Raw genomic sequence first — 26,156 nt, 5'->3', positions numbered from 1 at the left:
GGCATCAAACACATGGAAACCATATGTTTGCTGTATTTGATACCATTCCACCTATTCCGCTCCAGCCATTACTACGAGCCCATCCTCCCCAATTAAGGTGCCACCAACCTCCTGTGCTCGAGTGGAATATTTATCTTGCAACACACAAGCTAACTAGGTAAACTATTCTACTATTGGGCTGTCTAAATTTTAATAACATTACATGGCAAAAATAGTAGCACTGGAAAGTTACATACTGAGTGATAAAGTATAAACTTTGAATTATCAGCTACGGTAGGCTACACACCGCTGTTTGAGTTAAGCGCTGTTTTGGTGCACATTATAGACTATTTAATTAGCTTCATCTGAACATCAGTGTCATCAACAATCATGCATGTCAGGTCAGTGCACACAGCGTAACAGAGAAAATAAAATATTAGAGAATACATTTATTTGGGAATACATTTTGTAGAACAGACATGCTTCCGTCTGTATTAGGCTATGTCATCTCCAAACCAGCAGTGACTAGGAACTTTAACTCCTGCTAGCCTCACAGGTAGGCTAACCAAATCAATTCAAACCAACTGCCACCGTCGCACACCTGCCGGCTGAAGCTAATTGGCGAAAGAAGTTGGAAAGCTTGCTAGCTAGTCTAAGCTACTTCAAGGCAACACGGTTTCATGTTATCTAGAAAGGTGAGTGACTAATGTTTTGGCAGGGTGGAAGTACAAACGCTTCCCAAAACACACACAAACAAACACACCAAAGCACGCCTCCGAAACCCAAATCTCATTCTGTCGCATTTCCTAAAGAGGAGAATTTAAACCGAGGCTAAATCAGGAAATTCTTTAAAAGAACAGAACAAAATCTGACAGTCCACTCTGAACACTGTTGGGATAATTTATAGAGTATTACACATTATGGTTCCAACCTGGTTTATGAGTTTAGCGATTTGAGTTCAGCCCCTAACAGAGCTGCTATACTGGGGGCGTAGCGTTGGTGTAACGAAAGTAGACCGTCATTGTAGGCATTTAGCTGCTACAGAATGTATCCTGGAGAAAGCTTGAGCCACTTTATCAAACGCTCTCACGGTACCTTTTTACAGGCGATGTGGACGATTAAACTACGGAAAGCCATTCATTTTGAGTGGAAGAGGAGTGAAATTGGGCAGGGAGCGTTGGACAATGTGAGCGTGAAAAGAGCGGGACCTTAGTTGGGGAAAGATTAACTTTATGCAAAAACTCTTAGCCTGAGTATTCGAATGCTTATTTCAAGTTTTGGTCCTGCCGTACATGCCTACATATGCTACGGTCACAAGACGCAGGCCTTCTTATTGTCCTTAGAATTTCTAAGCAAACAGCTGGAGGCAGGGCTTTCTCCTATTGAGATACATTTTTATGGAATGGTCTACCTATCCACGTGAGAGACGCAGACCCGGTCTCGACCTTTGTCTTTATTGAAGACTCATCTCTTCAGTAGGTCCTATGATTGAGTGTAGTCTGGCCCATTCCCCTCTCCATTAGGTTCTCTGCCTCTGACCCTATTACGGGGGCTGAGTCACTGGCTTTTTAGTACTCTTCCCTGCCGTCCCTAGGTGGGTTGAGTCACTGACGTGATCTTCCTGTCCGGTTTGTCGTCTCCTCGGGCTCGTGCGGTGGAGATCTTTGTGGGCTATACTCGACCTTGTCTCAGGATGATAAGTTGGTGGTTGAAACCCTGACCTGTTCAACGGATTTGCTACCTTGTCCCAGACCTCCTGTTTTCAACTCTCCCTCTCTCTACCGCACCTTCTATTTCGACCTCTGAATGCCCAGCTATGAAAAGTCGTGACATTTACTCTTAATACACTGACCTGTTGCACCCTCTACAACCACTGTGATTATTATCTGACCCTGCTGGTCATCTATGAACGTTTGAACATTTTGGAGAACAATCTGGCCTCAATAATCGCCACCTGGCACAGACAAAAGAGGACTGGCCACCCCTCAGAGTCTGGTTTCTTCCTAGGTTCCTGCCTTTCTAGGGAGTTTTTCCTAGCCACCGTGCTTCTGCATTGCTTGCCATCTGGAGTTTTGGGTAGGACTTCTGTATAGCACTTTGACACCTGCTGATGTATAAAAATTGCTTAATAAATACATTTGATTATGCAGCACTATTGACAATTTAATCTCACTATAGCTTCTAGACCCTAATGGATTGGCTGTTGATGCCTAGCATGCTTGCTAGCACCCAAACGAGGGTGAAGACAGCGTGGTGAGGCAAAAATACAAGTGCTAGTTAATCCCCCCGTCAGGTGTGAGCTGCACATCAATTTTATTAAACATGCTGCTCACTCGTCCAGTGTAGCAGCTCTGTAAGTACTGCTTCTTGCCATAATGATGCTCTTGGTTTTTATCTCCCCCCTCAGGTCTACAAGGGCATCTTCCCATGTGCCTCCGCACATCTTGCCAAATGAACATACCTTTACAGTAAAGACAAGGTTCAAATCTCTTCGCGCCACTATTCGGTTTGGGTTTCCTTTTTACTTTGAGACACCCGGATCCCTTATTTACGACGTTAGTGTTGTGTTGGAAATTTCCCTTGTTCCTCAGTTTCTCCAGCAACACTTTCCTCTGTCTTGAAGCTATGTCAAGACTTAAGACATAAGCAATTTCAGCATTTTCCTTCTCGTGCTGTTTCAAGTGGCGGGAGATCTTCGATTGGGGCTCTCCACATACAAAACAGTAATTTACATTGCCTTTACAGGGGCCATTTTTTCTCCCTCTCTTCTTTCTTCCGGAGTTGTTCATGTTGTCAAAGTCCATGGACTTGTCTAATTGGGTGTCCATGACCACTGCTGCACCTGGTAGCTTCACACATTTCGGGACCATGATGTTGACTGGTGAAGTCAAGAAGTGGTTTTCTTCAAAGTTCAAACAACTTTCTGGTTCAAAACTTCCAAATGCACAACTTTTCTCCACATCACAGGATTCAGTGGTGTTCTGGTGCTGTGGAGAAAGACCAAGAGGAACGTTTATCACACTGTCTACACATACATTTCCATATACTGAAGTTGTACCTGATACAACGCATTTGAGCCCAACACCGCACCTTTCCATTAATTACCTTATACTAGTCTGTATTCTGTTTGTACATTGTTCATTGCTGGTACTAAGTCATATTCCGGGTAATGTAAATGTACTTGATTCTGAGTAATCAGCCTCACTCAGGGCTTGACCGATCAGAAGCATAATTTTTCTTCTCACATTCTGAGTGCAACAAGCAGCCCCCCCCCCCCCCTATTTTATACCACAAATAATGGAAAGAGGTTCATTTTGATGTACCTGGGTACCAGCATCTGATGAGTCAGCAGGTTCATCTTCTATGACGGACTTCTTTACACAAACACTCTGCCTTTTCTGAGCCGAAACAGTCTTGACCTGTGTGTTTGACATATTACATGTTACAGCTTTCATTTGACTTTTTCCATGGCACATGCCGATGCTTCTCTGTAATAGGAACACATTCGCTCACACACACGCTAAGGTACTAAAGAAATAAAACATAAGAGGCACTAAGGATTTTGAGGTGTATATATATTTATTTTCATAAACTTGATTTAATTTAACTTTTATTTAAGCAGGGAGTCATGCTGATATCATGGTCTCTTTTGCAGCTGAGCCTTGCATGATAACGTCAATTACACTATATACACACATCAATATACATAAAAAGCAAACGAAAGCGTATGTGGTTACCTCATACAACACATAAGCCAAGTTACATAACATTGTTATAACACTAAACCCATCCATCCCCTTACAAAATTTGAAAAGCATTTATCTGAATAGTTCGCTTCAAAAAGTTTGAATATTCATAAAATGTAAATACTAAAGATATGAACTGCCAACACTAACTTCAGAGAACACAGCACAATGGCATCCGGTTACATACTGCATGCAGACTCTCCTAACCACACTGGACACCAGTCAACACGGAATGTTACACGTCTTCCTTAACTTCAACACAAACACGAGGAATTCTCATTAATGTAAAAACACTGTCCTAACAGTAGAGGACTCCTGCAATATCTTCACTACCTCTTTGACGTGATTCTATTTCCTGCCAACCGCCGGAGCCAACAACGGGCCCAATTTGTGCTGATTAGGATATGACCGCCATTCTCTGCCAGCATCTCTGGGTTTCTGCGCATCACAATGTCTCGTGTGGCTACCATCAGCATGGATGGGCTAACCTGACCTCCAGCTCTTTTCCTCACCATTACGAAGCGAGTAATCTCCTCATCAAACATGTCTGTTCTGAATGGCCTCAAATGGGGTAGGTCTTCCACTTTCTGGACGCCCATGCTTTCGACCGTCTGTTCGTAGCTGATCCTCATGGACCTCACAGTGTTGGGGCTGATGCGTCTTCCCAATTCCTCAGACATCATGGCTGCGGCCATCTGTGCACCCACCTCCATGCACATCCGCGCAATCTTGGCCCTTTGCTCGGGGGTGTACCTGAGGTAGGTCCCTCTCCTTTGCGGGTGCGGTTGAGTTCTTACTCTTCGGCGCCGGCGCAGATTTCGTAAGTCCACAGAGCTTGACTGCCCAGGTGTAAGCCACTGTGGAGAGAGAGCTATGTTTTTCAATCAGCGTGTTAGAGATAAATCAAATAAAAAGTGTCTGTCTGTGCGCATCAATGGTATGTGTAGGTACCGGAGCGGAGCCATAGATCCGTGCTATCCGGGATCCCTGGGACATCCCTACCCTATTGATGTGTAACTTTAAAAATGGTTAGGGTTATGGTTAATGTCCACCAATCTGGTTTTAGACTTGGGCATAGCACAGTTTCAGCTGCTACTCTTGTTTTAGATGTGTTAAATTGCTTAGATCATAAAAATCACTGTGCTGCCTTATTTATAGACTGTTCGAAGGCCTTTGACAGTGTTGACCATCGCAATTTAATTCAAACTAAAATAGGCCTGTACCAGGCTTCTTGCAAGTGGTTTGAGAATTGTCAGACAGAACATTGTAATTTCTGATGGTGTTAAGTCTATGTTCCTGGATATTAACGAAGGTGTACTACTGGGACATGTTCTCTTTACATAAATAATATTGGTCTGTTAACTTGTAATATTAATCTGTATGCAGACTATAATGTAATGTATGTTATTGCCCCAACTGTAGACCAGGTGTTGTTAGAGCTGCAATCTGACTTTGTTGCCTCACAAAATACCCTGGTTGGCCAAGATTAAATATGTTGTTCTCTAATTCTCGCAACAACAAAAAAATCAGATGGACTACATATAGTGTACAAAACATTAGGAACACCTTAATATTGAGTTGCACCCGCCCACCCCTTTTTCCCTAAGAACAGCCTCAATTTGTCAGGGCATGAGCTCTACAAGGTCTCGAAGGTGTTACACAACGATGCTGGCCCATGTTGACTCCAATACTTCCCACAGTTGTGTCAAGTTGGTTGGATGTCCTTTGGGTGGTGGACCATTCTTGATACACACGGGAAACTGTTGGAACATGAAAAACCCAGCAGCGTTGCAATTCTTGACACACAAACGGGTGTGCCTGGCACATACCATGCCCTGTTCAAAGGCACTTAAATATTTTGTCTTGCCCATTCACCCTCAATGGCACATATACACAATCCATGTCTCAATTGTCTGAAGGCTTAAAATCGTTCTTTAACCTGTCTCCTCCCCTTCATCTACACTGATTGAAGTGGATTTAACCGGTGACATCAAATGATCATAGCTTTCACCCGGATTCACCTGGTCAGTCTATGTCATGGAACGAGCAGGTGGTCTTAATGTTTTATACACTCAATTTATTTATTAAATGGTTCTCCTATTGATCGGGTTCCCACCTATGAAAATCTGGGCTTTTGGATTGACTAGGATTTAAAGTTTAAAAAACATACAGATGAGCTAGTTAAAAAGCGGGCTTCTTTTAAAAAACATTTTTTTTAGAAATAGGTCTTGCCTTTCCCTAAACAGCAGGAAGCAGATTGTACAGTTAACTTTTTATTAAAGAATAATAAGAAAATTAGGGTAGGGACGTCCCAAGGATCCCGGATAGCACTGCCCGAGCCATAGGGCAGACAGAGCATCCTCCATCCCACTATCAGATATGGGGTGTGGGCAATTTATATGCTTTTTGACCCCCCCCCCCCCCCCCCCCACTTTCTAATCTGAAATCACCATCACCCAACTTCTCATTTTTAATGATAAAAAAATAGTGAGCTTGTCCTGACAATATTTATCTTTAGAAATTAGCCTGGTATTAGCCAATTAATATAACGAAGCTTTGGATTTTATTGGGTCTCAAAATGAAATGGTTATACCGTTTGGAATTTTATGCTTTGACCAATGAATGATACCATGCTCAGCTCCAGAAAATGTTGCCTTCTTAACCTGTTCCGGTAAAAATGATTGTTTAACGAAAAACTACCAATACTATTTCTTATGGCGAACCTGAGATATCTAAATAGAATCTGACTGAAAGCCCCAATCTGCAGTTGGATGTGAGTTTTGTCCACGCCCCTAGGCTACACAACTCCGGTAAAACACAATTTCCTACAGTGCATTTGGTAACAATTAGTTTATTGACAAGCAAATTACATTGCTTGTCACTAAACTAATAATCTGATTTATGACATTGTGAAAGACATTTTATAAGCATCTGAATGTTAAAGATGCCACACAGATGTATGAATAGCCTATTGGAACAGGGATAGGCCTACCTCTCGTTGGCTCGAGCAGCTGTCTCCCGAACTGTGCGCACAGTTATCTGACAGTCATACAGTTACAAGCATAAAAGTTCATAGGCTACTGAACCGAAGGAGGGGAAGCATCAATTCAGTCACAACAGATGAGATATTTTCAGAATATAACAATGACTAAAAAAACATTAGTGAACCGGTGATTCACAATGTTGAATCGGTTTGGCCCCTCTTAAAACATTTGAACCGGGGGACCTGTACATTTAAGTGAATTATTACATTCCTACTGTTCTTGCCATTATACTCCTTCCTCCAAGTTCACTTCTGTCAACTCTGAGTTTGCGTTACATCCTTTCGTTTTCTTTCCCATTCATTGTCAAAGGCTCAGTCTGTTGTGATTGGAATGTGAACTCAGTCAAGTGAAGTAGCCAGAGAAGGTATGAGACTTATCTACTTAAAAGGGATATTTTACTCAAAAGAACCATGTAGTATTGTTTCATTAGTCCACTGTTGAAATGGTCCCCAATTGTTTTTGCATGCCAGCAGTAAAGTTAATATCTAAAAGTGTTATCATATGATGCACTTGCATCATCATCACATTTTGCACTGAAGACATAGAGAAACATTTTCTAATCTAATTCTGTGGCTGTAGGTCTCAATCGGACACTCCCAACCGTGTCAACAGCTTCTGGATGTAAAGCTTACATGTCTTTACCAGATAAGGACCTCTGCCTTAGAAAGAGAACTGACCTGTCGATGGGTCACCGATGGTCCTGCAGAGTCCTCCTTGACAGCATCTCTGTCTCGCCACAGGCTTTGGCTCCACTCCTTGCCATACACCATGTCCACTTTGGGACATGGCTGCTCACCTGCAAACAGAGACACAAGCTTTGTAAGTGAGGTGTAGGACAGTTTGAAGTACATTATTTCAAATCATCGACAATGGGACCTGATACAATCTGATGTAACAACACTTTCGACATGAGGCAAATGTGAATTGTCACCTTCTGTTGAAATTCCAGCCTGTGGGTCCTTCTTCCTATGTGTGCCTTCATGCCCCGCTTCATTCTTAATGACAACGATTTGAATCCCATCCCTCTCCATGGCTGCTGTAGTCTGAATCAAGTACAGTGGAATGAAGTCCCACATGTTTGCATACAGACCATGAAAGAATATGCACATGGGATGCAAATTATGCATCTATGTAGTCCAAGTCCGAGATTATACTCTTATAAACGTGAATTTCTGGCGGCCTTCTTCCGTTACATAGCTCATCAACACGAGCGGTCGCTGGTCTTTCATAAACACACGCTGTAATATGGCGATAACCCTATAAACAGGTGTGTATCAATTTAACCTTTTGTTTATTGGATATTATTTCTAGCTGGTATGAAAAATAAGGTCCTTATGCTTCTAAAACAGTACAGTACCGCAAGCAATGCGTCTTAATGTTCAGATTGAGTGTCGGGGGCTCTTAAACTCTTAACAACTCTGCACAGTCCGATTTATGTGTAATAGAACAGAATAATGATCAAGGGCTATTATCTAACTAGCTACATATATTAGGTGACAGACTGCTGTTGTGACATTAGCTTGGTAGCAAAATAGGTTAGACAGCTAGCTACTTGTACCTCGTCAATGGTATGAGCAGATTGTTGCAACCATGGTGATGCATTGTCCTCCTCTGAAGAATTAGGAGGACCAGCAGCATCTCTATCTCTTTTGGGGCTGACGCATCCACCTGGGCCACAAACAGAAGAAACAACATTAGCAAGCGAACGTCAACTAGCTAGATGCTGTCTCTTGCTTATCCATATGCACTGTCCAGTTTGTAACGCCTCCATCATTGCAAGCGAATAAACTAACGTTAGCAAATTGCCCTACCTTTACCGCGAGCTGGAGTTCCAACACAACGATAACACATGGAACATGGTCGATTTCCCGCTGTCCACAGTTCTGCTTCCAAACTCTGTAACTTGTTTTTGTTAGACTCGTTCTCAATTTTCAGTGCTTCGTTCTCAAATTTACTCTTGGACACCTCCAGACGAAGTTCAACGGCGCTATCCTCCACAATTCGCAGTAGTTCCACGACCGCAATTTTAACAAGCGAGTTCAAAACAGAGGTTAGCTGAGTTTGTAAATAGTCACAATTCGCCATGGTCGTCTCTTTCTTTATACAATGGCAAGTATGTGAACGTGCTAAGTAGTTTGAAGGTGATAGCGCTAGCTAGCACCTATGTGAAGCTAGCCACAATAGGGGAATTTGCTGTTCGTTTTTAAAAATAAAAGTCCTTCATTGAGGGGCAACTCGATATTACAAAGGTGTTTTGTACACTCGGTGTATATGCATCCATATTAAACAGGAATTTAACCTGAACAACAATATAAACGCAACATATAAAGTGTTGGTTTCAGGAGCTGAAATAAAATATCCTAGAAATATTACATATGCACAAAAGGCTTATTTCTCTAAAATGTTGCACACAAATGTGTTTCCATCCCTGTTTAGTGAGCAAGATAATTGCCTTTTGCCAAGATAATCCACCCCCCTGACAAGTGTGGCATATCAAGAAGCTGATTAAACAGCATAATTGTTACAGGTGCACCTGGGGACAAAAAAAAGGCCACTCTAAAATGTGAAGTTTTGTCACACAACATAATGCCACACGTGTCTCAAGTTTTGAGGGATCATGCAATTGGCATGCTGAGTGCAGGAATGTCCAACAAAGCTGTTGCCAGATAATTTAATGTTAATTTCTCTATCATAAGCCACCTCCAACATCGTTTTAGAGAATTTGGCAGTACATCCGACCGGCCTCACAACCGCTGACCATGTGTAACCACGCCAGTTCTGGACCTCCACATCTGGCTTCTTCACCTGCGGGATCATCTGAGACCAGCCACCCAGGCAGCTGATGAAACCGAGGAGTATTTCTGTAGGTAAATACTTTTTGTGGGAAAAACTAATTCTGATTGGCTGGGCCTGGCTCTTCAGTTGGTGGGTCTATGCCCTCCCAGGTCCACCCATGGCTGAGCCCCTGCCCAGTCATGTGAAATCCATATTTTAGGGCCTAATGACATTTATTTAAATTGACTGATTTCCATCTATGAACTTGTTGCATGTTGCTTTTACATTTTTGTTCAGTATATATTAAATGAATACACCATTCTAATATTATTAATGCCTTTCTCTCCTTGCAGGGGATTAGACAGATGAACTGCAGCCCCCAGTTGCCCAAGCCTCAAAACCAGAACCGTGGGGAGACAATACTTGTAATTGTAAGAAATATTAACTTATTGGCTTTCCTGTATCTGTGCATGAGTCTTTAGAACACAGTCCATTGTACAAAATAAGTCATCCCCAAGTGGGGTACATAACAAGGGGAGGAACCTCAAAAGCTTGTTTAGTACATGAGGGAAAATTTAGTCCTGACAACCACCGGTTGTTGTTGTTTTTACACAGGACAGGAGTTTACAGGTATTTGTTCCAGCCCTTCACTAACACCTCAATCAACTAATTGTGAACTCAATTGTAGACCATGAATAGTTGACTAAGGTGTATATACTGAACAAAAATATTAACGCAACATACAACAAGTTCAAAGATTTTACTGAGTTACAGTTTATAGAAGGAAACTAGTGGAAGCAGAGAGAACAGTCTATGACTTGAGTGGCTGGAATATTTAATGATTTTCCGGAACTTCCTTTCACACCGCCTGAAATAGAGGTCTTGGATGGCAGGGTGCTCAGCCCCAGTGATGTACTGGGCTTTCTGCACCACCCTTTGTAGCGCCATGCGATCGAGAAACCTGAACCGCTCAACCAGCTCCACTGCAGCCCCATCAGTGTGGATGGGGGTGTGCTGGGCCCTCCGTTTCCTGTAGTCCACGATCAGCTCCTTGGTCTTACTGACATTGAGAGGTTGTTGTCCTGGAACCACACTGCCAGGTCACTGACCTCCTCCCTGTAAGCTGTCCCATTGCCGCCGGTGATCAGGCTTACCATGTTGTTTTTAGCAAACTTAATGATGGTGTTAGAGTTGTGAGTGGTCATGCAGTTGTGGGTGAACAGGGGCTATAGGAGGAGACAAAGCACACATCCCATGTTGAGGGTCAGAGTGGCGGAGGTGATGTTGCCTACCCTCACTACCTGGAGTCAGCTGTCAGGAAGTCCAGGACCCAGTTGCAGAGGGAGGTGTTCAGTACCAGGGTCCTAAGCTTGGTTTCGAGCTTGGAGGGGACAATAGTTTTGAACGCTGTGCTGTAGTCAATGAACAGCATTCTCACATAAGAGGAATACCTATCTTAGTGGGTGAGGGCAGTGTGGAGTGCAATTGAGATTGTCCTATGGATCTGTTGGAGCAGTATGCATATTGGAGTCTAGGGTGTCTGGGATGATGGAGTTAATGTGTGCCATATCCAGCCTTTCAAAGCACTTCATGATTACAGAGTGCTACAGGGAGGTTTTTGGGAACAGGAATGGTGCTGGTCAGTTTAACACGTGGAGATTACAGACTGGAACAAGGAAAGTTTGAAAATAACCATGAATATCCCTGCCAGCTGTTCTGCGTGTGCTCCGAGAACGCGCTCTGGAATACCGTCTGTCCTTGCGAGTGTTGACCTGATTAAAGTCCTTACTGTTGTTGGCCTTGCAGAGTGAGATGACCCAGTCCTCTAGGTCGGTGGGGGCCCTCACACGCATCAACCCATTTTTAACCTATTGTCGATGAAACCCTCTTGGGCAAACACGTGGGGGCCGTGTGGGGTACACAAACAAAGATTGCATTCCTAAAGACAAATGGATTGAGAAAGTTAGGTCGACGCAATGAAAAATATACTTCATTGAACCATCCTACAGCATGGACTGTCAATCATAGTATGCATGTGTTCAGATGATTTTCCAGAGTTTCATTGACCTCCATATATTTCTGTAAACACAAGTGTATATACTTACTATATCAGAAGTTCTATAAGGAAAAAAAAGCACGCATGAACCATATTTTGCTTTGTAGATTCGAGCCAATGTCTGAAGTGTAGGGTTCGAACCGATTCAGGGAACAGAACCAAAAACATGAAAATGAAGAAATTATTTGAGGAACAGCACCCAAACCGAAAAACAAAAGTGATCTATACTGTTCCAGAACAGAACCTCTATTTTAAAAGCATGGGAACCAGTTAATGACGTTAATTTACATTCAGGTCATTTTTTACTGTCCCTCAAAAATTAGCAAAAAAAAGCACCTATGCAAAAGCCCTCACACTGTCAAAAACAATTTTATATCAAAGTACTGCCTTTGATTTGACAGCCTACACATGCGCAGTTTACCGTTAGACCCGATAACGTGTTTTTACGCATGACCTTAGATCGGGGATTTCAATTTATGCTTATCGTCATACTGTTCTGTCTTTGCTGTATTCTTTCTAGTCAAAACCCTTCGCCGGGGACCGTATTCCCATAACATATTGCGACACAAAAATCTCTGTATTAACGATGGACAGAAGTTCACACATGGAATAACCTTGTGAAATGTAATTTATTTCGTGTATTTATTCACCAAATAATGTTAAAGTTCAACAAATTACAAATTAATTTTGAATGAACATGTTTAATCACTGGTGACATTTATCAGCCAAGCTAAGTTAGCTTACTTGCTAGCCAACATCTGACTTGATAGCTAGCTAAGCAGGCGATCTTTAAGGTCAGCATTGTGTCAATTGTGAAAACACTAACAGTTGTATAATCCTGAATTCGTGAATTTGCTAACCAGCTAAAGACAAATCTAGCAAATCGTTTTTTTTCAGGGACAGCTGGCAACTGATGTGTTCATTTCACTCCATGGCATCGGCTTGGCAGGACATAACAGTCATATCCTACTGGTTTGGAGGTACGATGTTTTAACATTTGAGTAAAAACGTAGGAAATACAGTTGGCTGTGTTTGGTTCAATCTAGGCTTGCTAGCCAGCCAGCCAGGTTATTTATGCATTCTTATGTGATCGGTAAGTGCATGCATGCAGTGTCTGTTTGCTAACTTTCTTGTTGTCATTTTCCCCTCCCCAGCTCGTGTTGCACCATTGCATATGAAGACAATTTTTTTAAATGATCAATTAAAAATAAATCGGTGACAACTTGATGAAGCCTATGAATATGCAAAACTGTTTACAGAACCATTGCACATGAATAAAGGTAGTTGTGGTTCTCACAACTTGAACCAGCACTCGAATCTGAGCAGTGAGTTTAGTCAGGAGTTTTTTCAGCAGTGCGCAACATCCCTATGTTAGATAGAGAATAAAGTGTGGATCTACTTCTGTCATACAGAATTGTCAGCTCATTCTAAAATAAAGATGTGGGCTATTTGTGTCCCAGGGTGTGTGTGCAAGTTTTTATTCCTGCCCAGCACAAACACCTTGTTCAACTATCCATGGTCTACAACTGAGACAACAATGTTGGAGGTTCATCTCCTTCATTTGTCCCCCACTTGGGGATGACTTATTCTGTACAATGGACTGTGTTCTAAGGATTCATGCACAGATACAGGAAAACCAATAAGTGGTAATATTTATTTAAAAAATGACAATTGTTGATGTCTCGCCATTCTCCTGGTTTTGAAGCTTGGGCATCAGGGGGCTGTAGTTCATCTTTCTAATACCCTTCAAGGAGAGAAAGGCAATAATAGTACAATAGTGTATTCATTTAATGTAATATATTATTGTTTTATATGCATGCAAATAATTAAATTGGACATGTTATCCTTTACAATATGCCCGTGATTGTTTTGTATCCAATGCATTTAGCTTACATTAGGATGAAGTAGCCTAGGCCTTCTAATCGCGTTATATTGCATCATATCGCCTAGCAATATTAGTTATCAATGCATGAGTTGAATATAAACCAAGCTATCTTGACCATCAGAGTCATTTAATAATATGAATGGGTGTTATAGTATGATTGTATGCAATGCAAGCCTGATCATTAGAAATTAAACACCAGCAGTCCTAATGCATGCAATATTAGCTTTACAGTAAAACACGACAAGTCTGGCTATTTATCATTCTTCAACAGTAAGCAAAATAGCTTATCTATTTGTTAAATGTTTAGCTTCAGCCTCTGTAACATGCATGCAACTGCAAGCAATACCTGTCATACATTCACAACAATGTAGCAGGAGGCCAACCAATATGCAAGTAAAGGACCCCACATAAAATAATTATTCTGGTCTGTGTCAACTTAATACACTAACAGGTACTGAGAAGATCGATTCTGTTACTTGTTATTCATGTTAAATATTTCCATTCCTCCCTTCTATCTTGGGACTGCAAGGCCTGGCACACTTCAGAATCATTTTGGTAGCTCATGTTGACCAGCAGTGTGTGCCACAGAAAGTATTTGACTCTAACCACAAAATTAAGTAAATTAGAAGGGTAAGGTCACTGGTAAAAAATGCCATTTTACAACCTATGTGTTATAATTCTGTTTGCTTTATAACTTGTTAGTTCATATGCCTTGTCACTGTGATAGGCCAAGCAAATAAGAAGAAACAGTGACAGAATAAATTCAACCACATCTTTGTTTCACCACAAAACCTGAGCAAACATAACAAGATTCAACAACTGAGACATAAACTGAACAAGTTACACAGACATGTGACTAACAAATGTAATAATATGTCGCTGAACAAAGGGGGGGGGGGGGTCAAAATCAAAAGTAACCGTCAGTATCTGGTGTGGCCACCAGCTGCATTAAGTACCTCAGTGCATCTCCTCATGGACTGCACCAGATTTGGCAGTTCTTACTGTGAGATGTTACCCTACTCTTCCACCAAGGCACCTGCAAGTTCCCGGACATTTCTGGGGGAATGGCCCTAGCCCTCACCCTCCGATCCAACAGGTCCCAGACTTGCTCAATGGGATTGAGACCCGGGCTCTTCGCTGGCCATGGCAGAACACTGACATTCCTGTCTTGCAGGAAATCACACACAGAACGAGCAGTATGGCTGGTGTCATTGTCATGCTGGAGGGTCATGTCAGGATGAGCCTGCAGGAAGGGTACCACATGAGGGAGGAGGTTGTCTTCCCTGGAACACACAGCGTTGAGATTGCCTGCAATGACAACAAGCTCAGTCCGATGATGCTGTGACACTCCGCCCCAGACCATGACGGACCCTCCACCTCCAAATCGATCCCGCTCCAGAGTACAGGCCTCGGTGTAACGCAAATTTTTTCAACGGTAAACGCGAATCCGACCATCATCCCTGGTGAGACAAAACCGCGACTCGTCAGTGAAGAGCACTTTTTGCCAGTCCTGTCTGGTGCAGCGACGGTGGGTTTGTGCCCATAGGCAACGTTTTTTGCCGGTGATGTCTGGTGAGGACCTGCCTTTACAACAGGCCTACAAACCCTCAGTCCAGCCTCTCTCAGCCTATTGTGGACAGTCTGAGCACTGATGGAGGGATTGTGCGTTCCTGGTGTAACTCGGGCAGTTGTTGTCATCCTGTACCTGTCCCGCAGGTGTGATGTTCAGATGTACCGATCCTGTGCAGGTGTTGTTACACGTGGTCTGCCACTGCGAGGACGATCAGCTATCTGCCCTGTATCGCTGTCTTAGGCGTCTCACAGTACAGACATTGCAATTTATTGCCCTTGCCACATCTGCAGTCCTCATGCCTCCTTGCAGCATGCTTAAGGCACGTTCACGCAGATGAGCAGGGACCCTGGGCATCTTTCTTTTGGTGTTTTTCAGAGTCAGTAGAAAGGCCTCTAGTGTCCTAAGTTTTCATAACTGTGACCTTAATTGCCTACCGTCTGTAAGCTGTTAGTGTCTTAATGATTGTTCCACAGGTGCATGTTCATGAATTCTTTATGGTTCATTGAACAAACATGGGAAACAGTATTTAAAGCTGGTTGCTCGCTAGCCTAACTTCCTTTCATGGGCAACAATGAGCTAGCTAGTTAACATTAGCTTACTTGCTACATCTAGCTACATATTGAACTTCCATCCTCTCAGGCCAGGGGCACAGTGTATGAAATGATGGTTGGATCAGAATCACCATTATAAGTCCAAATTCATATCTTCATCCATGGCTGATTTAGGAAAGGGTCCATTTTAGCTAGCTAGGCACCAGAGGACAACAACACAACAAGATGCAACAATTCAAGTTTTTCAATCAATGACGTTTGGCTTTTGATGTTATATGATTGGTGTGAAGCCAAATCCAAACTGTCTTCCCTTGACACTTTTTGTTGTTGTTGATGCACCAGGACCATTCACAGTTAAGCTCGCTCAGTTTAGCTCAACGCTGGTGGGCTATTATTATTTTATTTGTTTTAATTATCAAGGGAGGCCAAATGCTTACTGGCTTCCCTTGCATTCAATTGCTACGGGCGGCAAAAATGTCATACTATTTTTGACAAGACAGCATCAGAGAAATGGGCAACACATACTGAGACAGGGGGGCGCTGTTTCACTCACTCTGATGCTTTCTCTGGTGAGATGCATTCAGCCTCTTGTGAATTGAAGAAAAATTATGAAACAGAGCGATGAAAGAAATTATTTCATTTTTTTCTTACTACATCTTTGGGGAAGCCAGGCTTCCCTTGGCTTCCATCAATACACGCCACTGGAGTCTTGAACAAGTGATTTTTATTTTTTTATTTCACCTTTATTTAACCAGGTAGGCTAGTTGAGAACAGGTTCTCATTTGCAACTGCGACCTGGCCAAGATAAAGCATAGCAGAGTGAACAGACAACACAGAGTTACACATGGAGTAAACAATTAACAAGTCAATAACACAGTAGAGAAAAAAAAGGGGAGTCTATATACAATGTGTGCAAAAGGCATGAGGAGGTAGGCGAATAATTACAATATTGCAGATTAACACTGGAGTGATAAATGATCAGATGATCATGTACAGGTAGAGATATTTGTGTGCAAAAGAGCAGAAAGGTAAATAAATAAAAACTGTGGGGATGAGGTAGGTGAAAATGGGTGGGCTATTTACCAATAGATTATGTACAGCTGCAGCGATCGGTTAGCTGCTCAGATAGCAGATGTTTGAAGTTGGTGAGGGAGATAAAAGTCTCCAACTTCAGCGATTTTTGCAAATCGTTCCAGTCACAGGCAGCAGAGTACTGGAACGAAAGGCGGCCGAATGAGGTGTTGGCTTTGGGGATGCTCAATGAGATACACCTGCTGGAGCGCGTGCTACGGATGGGTGTTGCCATCGTGACCAGTGAGCTGAGATAAGGCGGAGCTTTGCCTAGCATGGCCTTGTAGATGACCTGGAGCCAGTGGGTCTGGCGACGAATATGTAGCGAGGGCCAGCCGACTAGAGCATACAAGTCGCAGTGGTGGGTAGTATAAGGTGCTTTAGTGACAAAACGGATGGCACTGTGATAAACTGCATCCAGTTTGCTGAGAAGAGTGTTGGAAGCCATTTTGTAGATGACATCGCAGAAGTCGAGGATCGGTAGGATAGTCAGTTTTATGTGGACGGACCACTAGAGGGCAGGCTGGGCTCATGGATAGTTGCCCAACAGAGCCTGGGAGACAAGGTAACCAGAGTCAATTAAGCACAGCTGACGGTACTAATGAGATACTCTCCTTCCCCTATAAAAGAGAGAATGGAACCAGAAGAGAGTGGGGAAACTATCTCTGGAAGATGGCCACCGAGAGAGAGAAGCTGTGCTGAAAGAACCACTAAGACGGTGACAAAACCGTGATTTATGTTTGTTGTAGTTTAAAGATTATCCTATTGTGTTCTTGTATCATCTGGAGAAGAAGATGTGTGTTTTTCCTTGGAAGATTTTTCATTGATTATGTTTGAATGTTTTTGTTGACAAAATACTCTCAATAGAGAACCGTGTTCAATCAGAAAAACCTTTTTCCTGACTCGTTTATTCCACCTTCCCGCTTTAGAGTGACGCCTAATTACTTGGTACGCTCACATTGGTGGAGGATGCGGGCATTAGGTGGACGAGTGACACAAGGATAAGTGAGTAAATCAAGATTCTTCCAGTAGACCCGGAGGAACCATTCAAGAACAATGGATAACGCCCTACTACAACAATTGATCACGGCACAGAGGACAACCATAGAACTCCTGCAACAACAGCTGAACCGACTAGAAGAACCTAGAGTTAAGCCAAGAGCGGCTGCTCACGCCATCTTACCTCGTCTCTCCAAGGAGGATGATATTGAGGCCTTCCTCATGACCTTCGAAAGGACGGCCACCTTGGAAGAGTGGCCGCCCACAGAATGGGCGAGCGCATTAGCCCCTCTTTTGACCGGGTGGCTCAGGAAGCCTATTTTGACCTGGATTCCCACGAAGCTGCGGACTATGGGCGACTAAAAACCGAGATCCTGTCCCGGTACCAGCTGACTGCCAGAGATAGGGCTGTAAAGTTCCATCAATGGACCTATACAGCTGATCAACCCGTCCGTGCCCAGATCTTCGCCTTAATACGACTGACGAAACAGTGGCTAGAACCTGGAAAGGGAGTAGGACATGTGATAGAGACTCTCGTAGTGGACAAGATATTGAGAGAATTACCCAGTGACTTAAAAAGGGTTGTGGGGCAAGCCAACCCGTTGTCAGCCGACGACATAGCCCAGGCGGTGGAAACATATCGGTCTACAGGGGAGTTGTTAAAAAGTGACAAGGAGGAACGGAAGGAGTCTTGCAATCCCGTACCACGACTCACCCCGGCGCGCTCGCCACCGAAACGTCCAAGCCCCTCCCGGAGGTGGGAGAAGTCAGCCACCACACAGCAGGGTCGGTGTTATAAATGTCAGTCTCCCAACCATTATGCCCCACAATGTCCTAGCAAGGATGAGCCCATGGTCACGGAGTCATCACTGCCTACCCCCACACATCCCGTTTTGAGGGGGCAGGATCAACACTGTTGGTTAGCAGAGATAGCCCCAGCCTCAGAGATTCCGGTGCAAGTCGAAGGACAAGATGTGGTAGCTATTCTCGACTCGGGAAGTATGGTTACGTTAGTAGAGGAGCGGATGGTGACCTCCGCAACACTGCTACCAGACAAAGTAGCCGTATCCTGTATCCATGGAGACACCCACTATTACCCCACTGTGAATCTGCCTATTCTCACTCCAAAAGGAAGGTGTACAGTCAGGGCCGGGAAAGTGCCGCAGCTGAAGGTGCCATTATTGATCGGGAGAGACTGTCCCTTATATAAGGAGCTTCGGCAGATGACGTTATGCACGGGAAGAAGGGGGACAGGAAAGAAGAGAAAATCCAAGCCCGAGGTAGTAGTCCTACAAGGAGACGTAGCCGCGTCCTCGTCCTCTGCAGCAGAGGAAGAAATAGCGACCCAACGTTTACGACAGATATTCCAAGAAACCACCGATGAAGACACATGTGAAGGGCTATACACAACGCAGGAAGGAAGGAGCAACCAGGCGTTAAGGGATATATTTGAAGCTCCATCCGAGGAGGGAACCTGGAAGGGATTCTCCTCGGTCACCCCTGATGGGGATGTGGAACAACCTCCACATCCCTCTACCGAGGTCGACCTGCCCCAGGAATTAAAGGGACAGTTCGGCACCTCGCAGCATAGAGACCCAGACCTAAGGGAGGCCATGAGGAAGGTGAAGGTGATCGACGGGAGGAACGTCGATGGATCAGGTGAGCCCCCTCTTCCTTACTATGCAATCAGGCGGGGTCTCTTATACTGGGTCGTACGACGAAGGGGGGAAAACCAGGAATTACTAATGGTGCCTAGGCCATACAGAGATACAGTTCTACAGTTAGCCCATTCCCACGTCCTAGGAGGACACCTGGCACGAGACAAGACTATTGACAGAATCATGCAGAGATTCTATTGGCCCCGGGTCACCCGGGATGTGGCCAGGTATTGTAGGACGTGTGATCAATGTCAACGTACAGCCCCACGGCCACACCTACGTAACCCTTTGATTCCTCTCCCCCCATCATAGAGACTCCCTTTGAACGCATAGCTATGGACCTCGTAGGACCCCTCCCAAAATCCGCCAGAGGACACGAGTACATCCTAGTGGTTATAGATTACGCTACCAAGTTCCCGGAGGCCATACCCCTGCGTAACATGTCGTCAAAGGGAATTGCCAAGGAGTTATTCCTGATGTTCTCTCGTGTGGGCCTCCCCAAGACTATCTTGACTGATCAAGGAACCCCGTTCATGTCCCGGTTGATGAAGGACTTGTGTCGGTTATATCAGGTTCAACAGATACGTACAAGCATATTCCACCCTCAAACAGACGGGTTGTGTGAACGCTGAACAAAACGATAAAAAGCATGTTGAGAAGGGTGGTGTCCCGAGATGGGAAAAACTGGGACATGCTTCTCCCACACTTAATGTTTGCCCTGCGAGAAGTACCCCAGGCATCCACTGGATTCTCTCCGTTTGAATTGCTCTATGGCAGACCCTGTCGAGGAATCCTCGACTTAGCCAAGGAGACCTGGGAGACCCAACCATGCCCCTTTCGATCCACAATAGAACACGTTACCCTGATGAGAGACCGCCTGTCAGCAGTGTGGCCCATAGTCAAGGAGCATATGGAGAAGGCCCAAAGGACCCAAGGCCGGGCCTATGATAAGTCTGCGACCCCCGTGAGTTCACCGTGGGAGAGAAAGTGATGGTGCTTGTGCCCACGGCCGAACATCGCTTGCTGGCGCAGTGGAGGGGGCCCTACGAGGTAATGAAAAGGGTCTCACCGGTCAATTACCTCATCAAGCAACCTGACAGGAGGAAGAAGGTCCAAATCTATCACATAAACCTGCTGAAGACATACCATGGACGAGAGGAGGAGGTGGCTTTGATGGCCCTGGAGGGCAAAGGAAAAGAGGAGGCTCTACCACAGGTGCGCCGTGGCCAAACTCTCCTACCGGAGCAGTCAAGACAGCTAGACAAGCTGATTATGAACTTCGGTCAAATATTCTCTCCATTCCCAGGACAAACAGATGTCCTGTTCCACCATATCCACACTGAACCCGGCAAGAAGGTGCATATCCGCCCTTACAGGATTCCTGAGGCTCGCAGAGTCATCGCTAAGAAAGAGGTGAGGGAGATGTTGAGGATGGGCGTGATCGAGCCCTCGACGAGTGAGTGGTCCAGTCCCATAGTCCTGGTCCCCAAATCCGATGGTAGTATGAGACTCTGCAACGACTTTAGGGGCGTGAATGCCATCTCTACATTCGATGCGTATCCCATGCCCCGCGTGGATGAACTCTTGGAGCGCTTAGGAAAGGCCAAGTTCATCACTACCCTGGATTTGACGAAGGGATATTGGCAAGTGCCGGTGGCTCCGGAGGATCGCCCAAAGACTGCCTTCGCCACTCCAGAGGGGCTTTTCCAGTATGTGAGGATGCCCTTCGGACTGCACGGTGCCGCTGCAACCTTCCAACGCCTCATGGATGCCATTCTACGGCCCCATCAAGAGTATGCAGCGGCGTACATAGACGATGTGGTCATCCACAGCGAGGACTGGGATAGTCACCTCCTGCGATTACGGGCGGTGCTCGTGAGTTTGGAAGCCACAGGGTTGACAGCCAATCCAAATAAATGCTGCCTGGGTTTGTCCGAAGCGGAATACCTGGGGTACACCGTGGGGAATGGGAAAATACGCCCACAGGCAGAGAAGACCAGGGCAATTCGTGACTGGCCTCGACCCCGGACCAAGCGAGACGTTCGGGCCTTCTTAGGGATAACAGGATATTATCGCCGTTTTATCCCGGGATATGCAACCATTGCCAACCCCTCACAAACCTCATCAGGAAAAACCTGCCAAACCAGGTAGAGTGGAAAGACGAGACGGAAGAGGCCTTTCAATTGTTAAAAGATGGCCTGTGTTCTGATCCCGTTCTACAGGCTCCGGACTTCTCACAAGAGTTCATTGTGCAGGTCGACGCCTCGGATACAGGGCTCGGGGCCGTACTAGCTCAGGGTAAAGGTGAAGCAGAGAAGCCGATTCTCTTCATTAGTAGGAAACTCAGCGATCGGGAACAGAGGTATGCGACCGTAGAGAAAGAGGCCTTAGCCATCAAGTGGGCCCTCGATTATCTCCGGTACTACCTACTGGGTCGGAGGTTTGCATTAGTTACTGACCATGCGCCCCTCACGTGGATGGCTGGTAAGAGAAACAATAACAACAGAATAGCCAGATGGTTTTTGTCTTTACAACCATTCTCTTTCCATGTCATCCACAGGGCCGGATCGAGAACGGGAATGCAGACGCTGTCCCGACGCGACCAAGACGGTGTGCGTCTGGCGCCCGACCCTCCGGTTCGGTCCTGGGGGGGAAGGTATGTGGACGGACCACTAGAGGGCAGGCTGGGCTCATGGATAGTTGCCCAACAGAGCCTGGGAGACAAGGTAACCAGAGTCAATTAAGCACAGCTGACGGTACTAATGAGATACTCTCCTTCCCCTATAAAAGAGAGAATGGAACCAGAAGAGAGTGGGGAAACTATCTCTGGAAGATGGCCACCGAGAGAGAGAAGCTGTGCTGAAAGAACCACTAAGACGGTGACAAAACCGTGATTTATGTTTGTTGTAGTTTAAAGATTATCCTATTGTGTTCTTGTATCATCTGGAGAAGAAGATGTGTGTTTTTCCTTGGAAGATTTTTCATTGATTATGTTTGAATGTTTTTGTTGACAAAATACTCTCAATAGAGAACCGTGTTCAATCAGAAAAACCTTTTTCCTGACTCGTTTATTCCACCTTCCCGCTTTAGAGTGACGCCTAATTACTTGGTACGCTCACATTTACTAGGGTAAGCTTGGCAGCGTGAGTGAAGGAGGCTTTGTTGCGGAATAGAAAGCCGACTCTTGATTTGATTTTCGATTGGAGATGTTTGATATGGGTCTAGAAGGAGAGTTTGCAGTCTAGCCAGACACCTAGGTACTTATAGGTGTCCACATATTCAAGGTCGGAACCATCCAGTGTGGTGATGCTAGTCGGGCAAGCGGGTGCAGGCAGCGATCGGTTGAAAAGCATGCATTTGGTTTTACTAGCGTTTAAGAGCAGTTGGAGGCCACGGAAGGAGTGTTGTATGGCATTGAAGCTCGATTGGAGGTTAGATAGCACAGTGTCCAATGACGGGCCGAAAGTGTATAGAATTGTGTCGTCTGCGTAGAGGTGGATCAGGGAATCGCCCGCAGCAAGAGCAACATCATTGATATACACAGAGAAAAGAGTCGGCCCGAGAATTGAACCCTGTGGCACCCCCATAGAGACTGCCAGAGGACCGGACAACATGCCCTCCGATTTGACACACTGAACTCTGTCTGCAAAGTAATTGGTGAACCAGGCAAGGCAGTCGTCCGAAAAGCCGAGGCTACTGAGTCTGCCGATAAGAATATGGTGATTGACAGAGTCAAAAGCCTTGGCAAGGTCGATGAAGACGGCTGCACAGTACTGTCTTTTATCGATGGCGGTTATGATGTCGTTTAGTACCTTGAGTGTGGCTGAGGTGCACCCGTGACCGGCTCGGAAACCAGATTGCATAGCGGAGAAGGTACGGTGGGATTCGAGATGGTCAGTGACCTGTTTGTTGACTTGGCTTTCGAAGACCTTAGATAGGCAGGGAAGAATGGATATAGGTCTGTAACAGTTTGGGTCCAGGGTGTCTCCCCCTTTGAAGAGGGGGATGACTGCGGCAGCTTTCCAATCCTTGGGGATCTCAGACGATATGAAAGAGAGGTTGAACAGGCTGGTAATAGGGGTTGCGACAATGGCGGCGGATAGTTTCAGAAATAGAGGGTCCAGATTGTCAAGCCCAGCTGATTTATACGGGTCCAGGTTTTGCAGCTCTTTCAGAACATCTGCTATCTGGATTTGGGTAAAGGAGAACCTGGAGAGGCTTGGGCGAGGAGCTGCGGGGGGGGCCGGAGCTGTTGGCCGAGGTAGGAGTAGCCAGGCGGAAGGCATGGCCAGCCGTTGAGAAATGCTTGTTGAAGTTTTCGATAATCATGGATTTGTCGGTGGTGACCGTGTTCCCTAGCCTCAGTGCAGTGGGCAGCTGGGAGGAGGTGCTCTTGTTCTCCATGGACTTCACAGTGTCCCAGAACTTTTTGGAGTTGGAGCTACAGGATGCAAACTTCTGCCTGAAGAAGCTGGCCTTAGCTTTACTGACTGCGTGTATTGGTTCCTGACTTCCCTGAACAGTTGCATATCGCGGGGACTGTTCGATGCTATTGCAGTCCGCCACAGGATGTTTTTGTGCTGGTCGAGGGCAGTCAGGTCTGGAGTGAACCAAGGGCTGTATCTGTTCTTAGTTCTGCATTTTTTGAACGGAGCATGCTTATCTAATATGGTGAGGAAGTTACTCTTAAAGAATGACCAGGCATCCTCAACTGACGGGATGAGGTCAATGTCCTTCCAGGATACCCGGGCCAGGTCGATTAGAAAGGCCTGCTCACAGAAGTGTTTTAGGGAGCGTTTGACAGTGATGAGGGGTGGTCGTTTGACTGCGGCACCGTAGCGGATACAGGCAATGAGGCAGTGGTCGCTGAGATCCTGGTTGAAGACAGCGGAGGTGTATTTGGAGGGCCAGTTGGTCAGGATGACGTCTATGAGGGTGCCCTTGCTTACAGAGTTAGGGTTGTACCTGGTGGGTTCCTTGATGATTTGTGTGAGATTGAGGGCATCTAGCTTAGATTGTAGGACTGCCGGGTTGTTAAGCATATCCCAGTTTAGGTCACCTAACAGAACTAACTCAGAAGCTAGATGGGGGGGCAATCAATTCACAAATGGTGTCCAGGGCACAGCTGGGAGCTGAGGGGGGTCGGTAGCAGGCGGCAACAGTGAGAGACTTATTTCTGGAGAGAGTAATTTTCAGAATTAGTAGTTCGAACTGTTTGGGTATGGACCTGGAAAGTATGACATTACTTTGCAGGCTATCTCTGCAGTAGACTGCGACTCCTCCCCCTTTGGCAGTTCTATCTTGACGGAAGATGTTATAGTTGGGTATGGAAATCTCTGAATTTTTGGTGGTGATCGACAATGGGACAGGTCAGGAAGCTAGAGCATGAAATTAAGCAATAGACAATGTGATCAATCTGTGCATAATAGCAAATGACATCAACCTGTGCATGGTGAATAGCAAACGACAAAACAATAGACATCAGCAATACAATACAGTATTGGCACATATGGAACCCCATAGAACAACCTAGATTAACCTAATGATAATGAGCCAGCTGTGTATTTTACACATTAAAATCAGCCCAAGATTGGCCAGCCATGACAAAAAATAAATCAGGTCAATCTCTTGGCCTGACAAATTAAATATTTGTTACGGCCAGTATCTTAGTAAAATCATGTTGTTATAGGTTTATATTACCCCAAGTATGCATTGTCTTCAAACAATTTTCTTAAACCCACCTTGGTCGCAATCAATCAAAAGGTTTGCTTTTTATACTTGGGTTTTGGACTGATTCATGGCCCATATAGCCCATCTCTCCAAATTGTCATTTGTGAGAAAATACAAGTAATTACTACTTGGCCTTTGTCTTATTAGAAGTCCTACTCGGTGACACCCAGAGAACACAATTCTGAATAATTACAAATTGCAACAGAAATAATGTTTTAATCAGTATTTATTTAAAGAAAGAATTTGTGTAATCTCTACTCATTTGTGTTCTGTGGTTGTCACTGAGTAGACTGATAGCCCATTTTATGTATCCACAATACATTGGTAAGGCTGTAAAGTGCAATGTGAATGTAAATACTCACGATAGTCTGACGGGAGGTTATTTCCCACAGTCAAAGTCCCGCAATAAGAACTACGATGCTAATATTTGTGTTATCTCTTCACAGTTGTCTACTGTGGATGTTACTTAGTAAACCTATAGCCCATTTCATTGATCCACAATCCATAGGTAAGGCTTTACAGTGCAATATAAAGGTCAATACGCACAATAGGCTGAATGGGGAGGTGATTTGCGCTCATATTTGTGTAATCTCTTCACAGTTGTCTGCTGTGGGTGTCACTGAGTAGACTGATACGCAATTTTATTGATCCACATTCAATAGGTAAGGCTGTACAGTGAAATAGAAGTATGACCCCAATTCTGAAGTATAATACATCCACAGTGCAATTTCAACTGATGTGACATTTTTTTGTCAAAGTAACTAATGATTGTATTTGTTGAATTTATATAACAACATTCCAATCTTGTTTAGCATTGTCTGGTCCAAATATGTCATGATTCCACTTGTTTGTATCCATTTGCATCACTTTCAATTACTTTTATTTTGAAGGGGAACCGCAAATTCCATTCTTGTGGCTAGCCTCACATAGGTCTAGCTAGCTACTGTCCTTTGGATGTCGATAGTTACCCCAGCCACAAAGTGGCTATATCGTACAAATTCATGACAACAAAAAAAAATGATTTTGGTTTATTTAAAGTTAGGGTTATGCATAAGGTTAGCAGTGTGTTTAGGGGTAGGTTTACAATCT

The 26,156-nt window shown here is 44.7% G+C and overlaps 1 protein-coding gene and 1 long non-coding RNA gene across 3 annotated transcripts; one reads left to right on the top strand and one right to left on the bottom strand.

Moving 5' to 3' along the window:
• Positions 1-410: 410 nt before the first annotated feature.
• On the bottom strand, positions 411-9,281 carry LOC115138155 (uncharacterized). 2 transcript variants are annotated; one of them, XM_029674684.2, is made up of 7 exons: positions 8,581-9,245; positions 8,328-8,437; positions 7,701-7,812; positions 7,447-7,565; positions 4,238-4,582; positions 3,303-3,398; positions 411-2,966 (listed from the first exon to the last, which is right to left on the bottom strand). In XM_029674684.2, the coding sequence occupies exons 1-7, from the start codon at positions 8,852-8,854 to the stop codon at positions 2,253-2,255; spliced, it is 1,770 nt and encodes a 589-aa protein (XP_029530544.2). In that variant the 5' UTR covers positions 8,855-9,245; the 3' UTR covers positions 411-2,252. The 2 variants fall into 2 exon arrangements, with proteins under 2 accessions (XP_029530544.2, XP_029530545.2); XM_029674685.2 differs by lacking the exon at positions 4,238-4,582 and having other exon boundaries at positions 8,581-9,281.
• A 2,734-nt stretch (positions 9,282-12,015) lies between these two features.
• Positions 12,016-13,580, top strand: LOC115138912 (uncharacterized). Its single transcript, XR_003865024.2, has 3 exons — positions 12,016-12,224; positions 12,498-12,580; positions 12,755-13,580. It is a non-coding gene; the product is annotated as an uncharacterized LOC115138912 (long non-coding RNA).
• Positions 13,581-26,156: the final 12,576 nt, after the last annotated feature.

The sequence above is a fragment of the Oncorhynchus nerka genome, linkage group LG12, assembly GCF_034236695.1.
Source record: "Oncorhynchus nerka isolate Pitt River linkage group LG12, Oner_Uvic_2.0, whole genome shotgun sequence".
Lineage (NCBI taxonomy): Eukaryota > Metazoa > Chordata > Actinopteri > Salmoniformes > Salmonidae > Oncorhynchus > Oncorhynchus nerka.
The sequence above is the reverse complement of the archived record's forward strand: the minus strand, read 5'-3'. Positions and strand labels throughout refer to the sequence as shown.

What these genes read in the sequence shown, in the direction of transcription:
- LOC115138155 (XM_029674684.2), bottom strand. Translation starts at nt 8,854, where the DNA reads ATGGCGAATTGTGACTATTTACAAACTCAGCTAACCTCTGTTTTGAAC. An exon ending in CTGCTCATACCATTGACGAG is followed by an intron (nt 7,813 to 8,327) that starts GTACAAGTAGCT and finishes TACTTGATTCAG; the next exon opens with ACTACAGCAGCCATGGAGAG. An exon ending in GGCTGGAATTTCAACAGAAG is followed by an intron (nt 7,566 to 7,700) that starts GTGACAATTCAC and finishes CTCTGTTTGCAG; the next exon opens with GTGAGCAGCCATGTCCCAAA.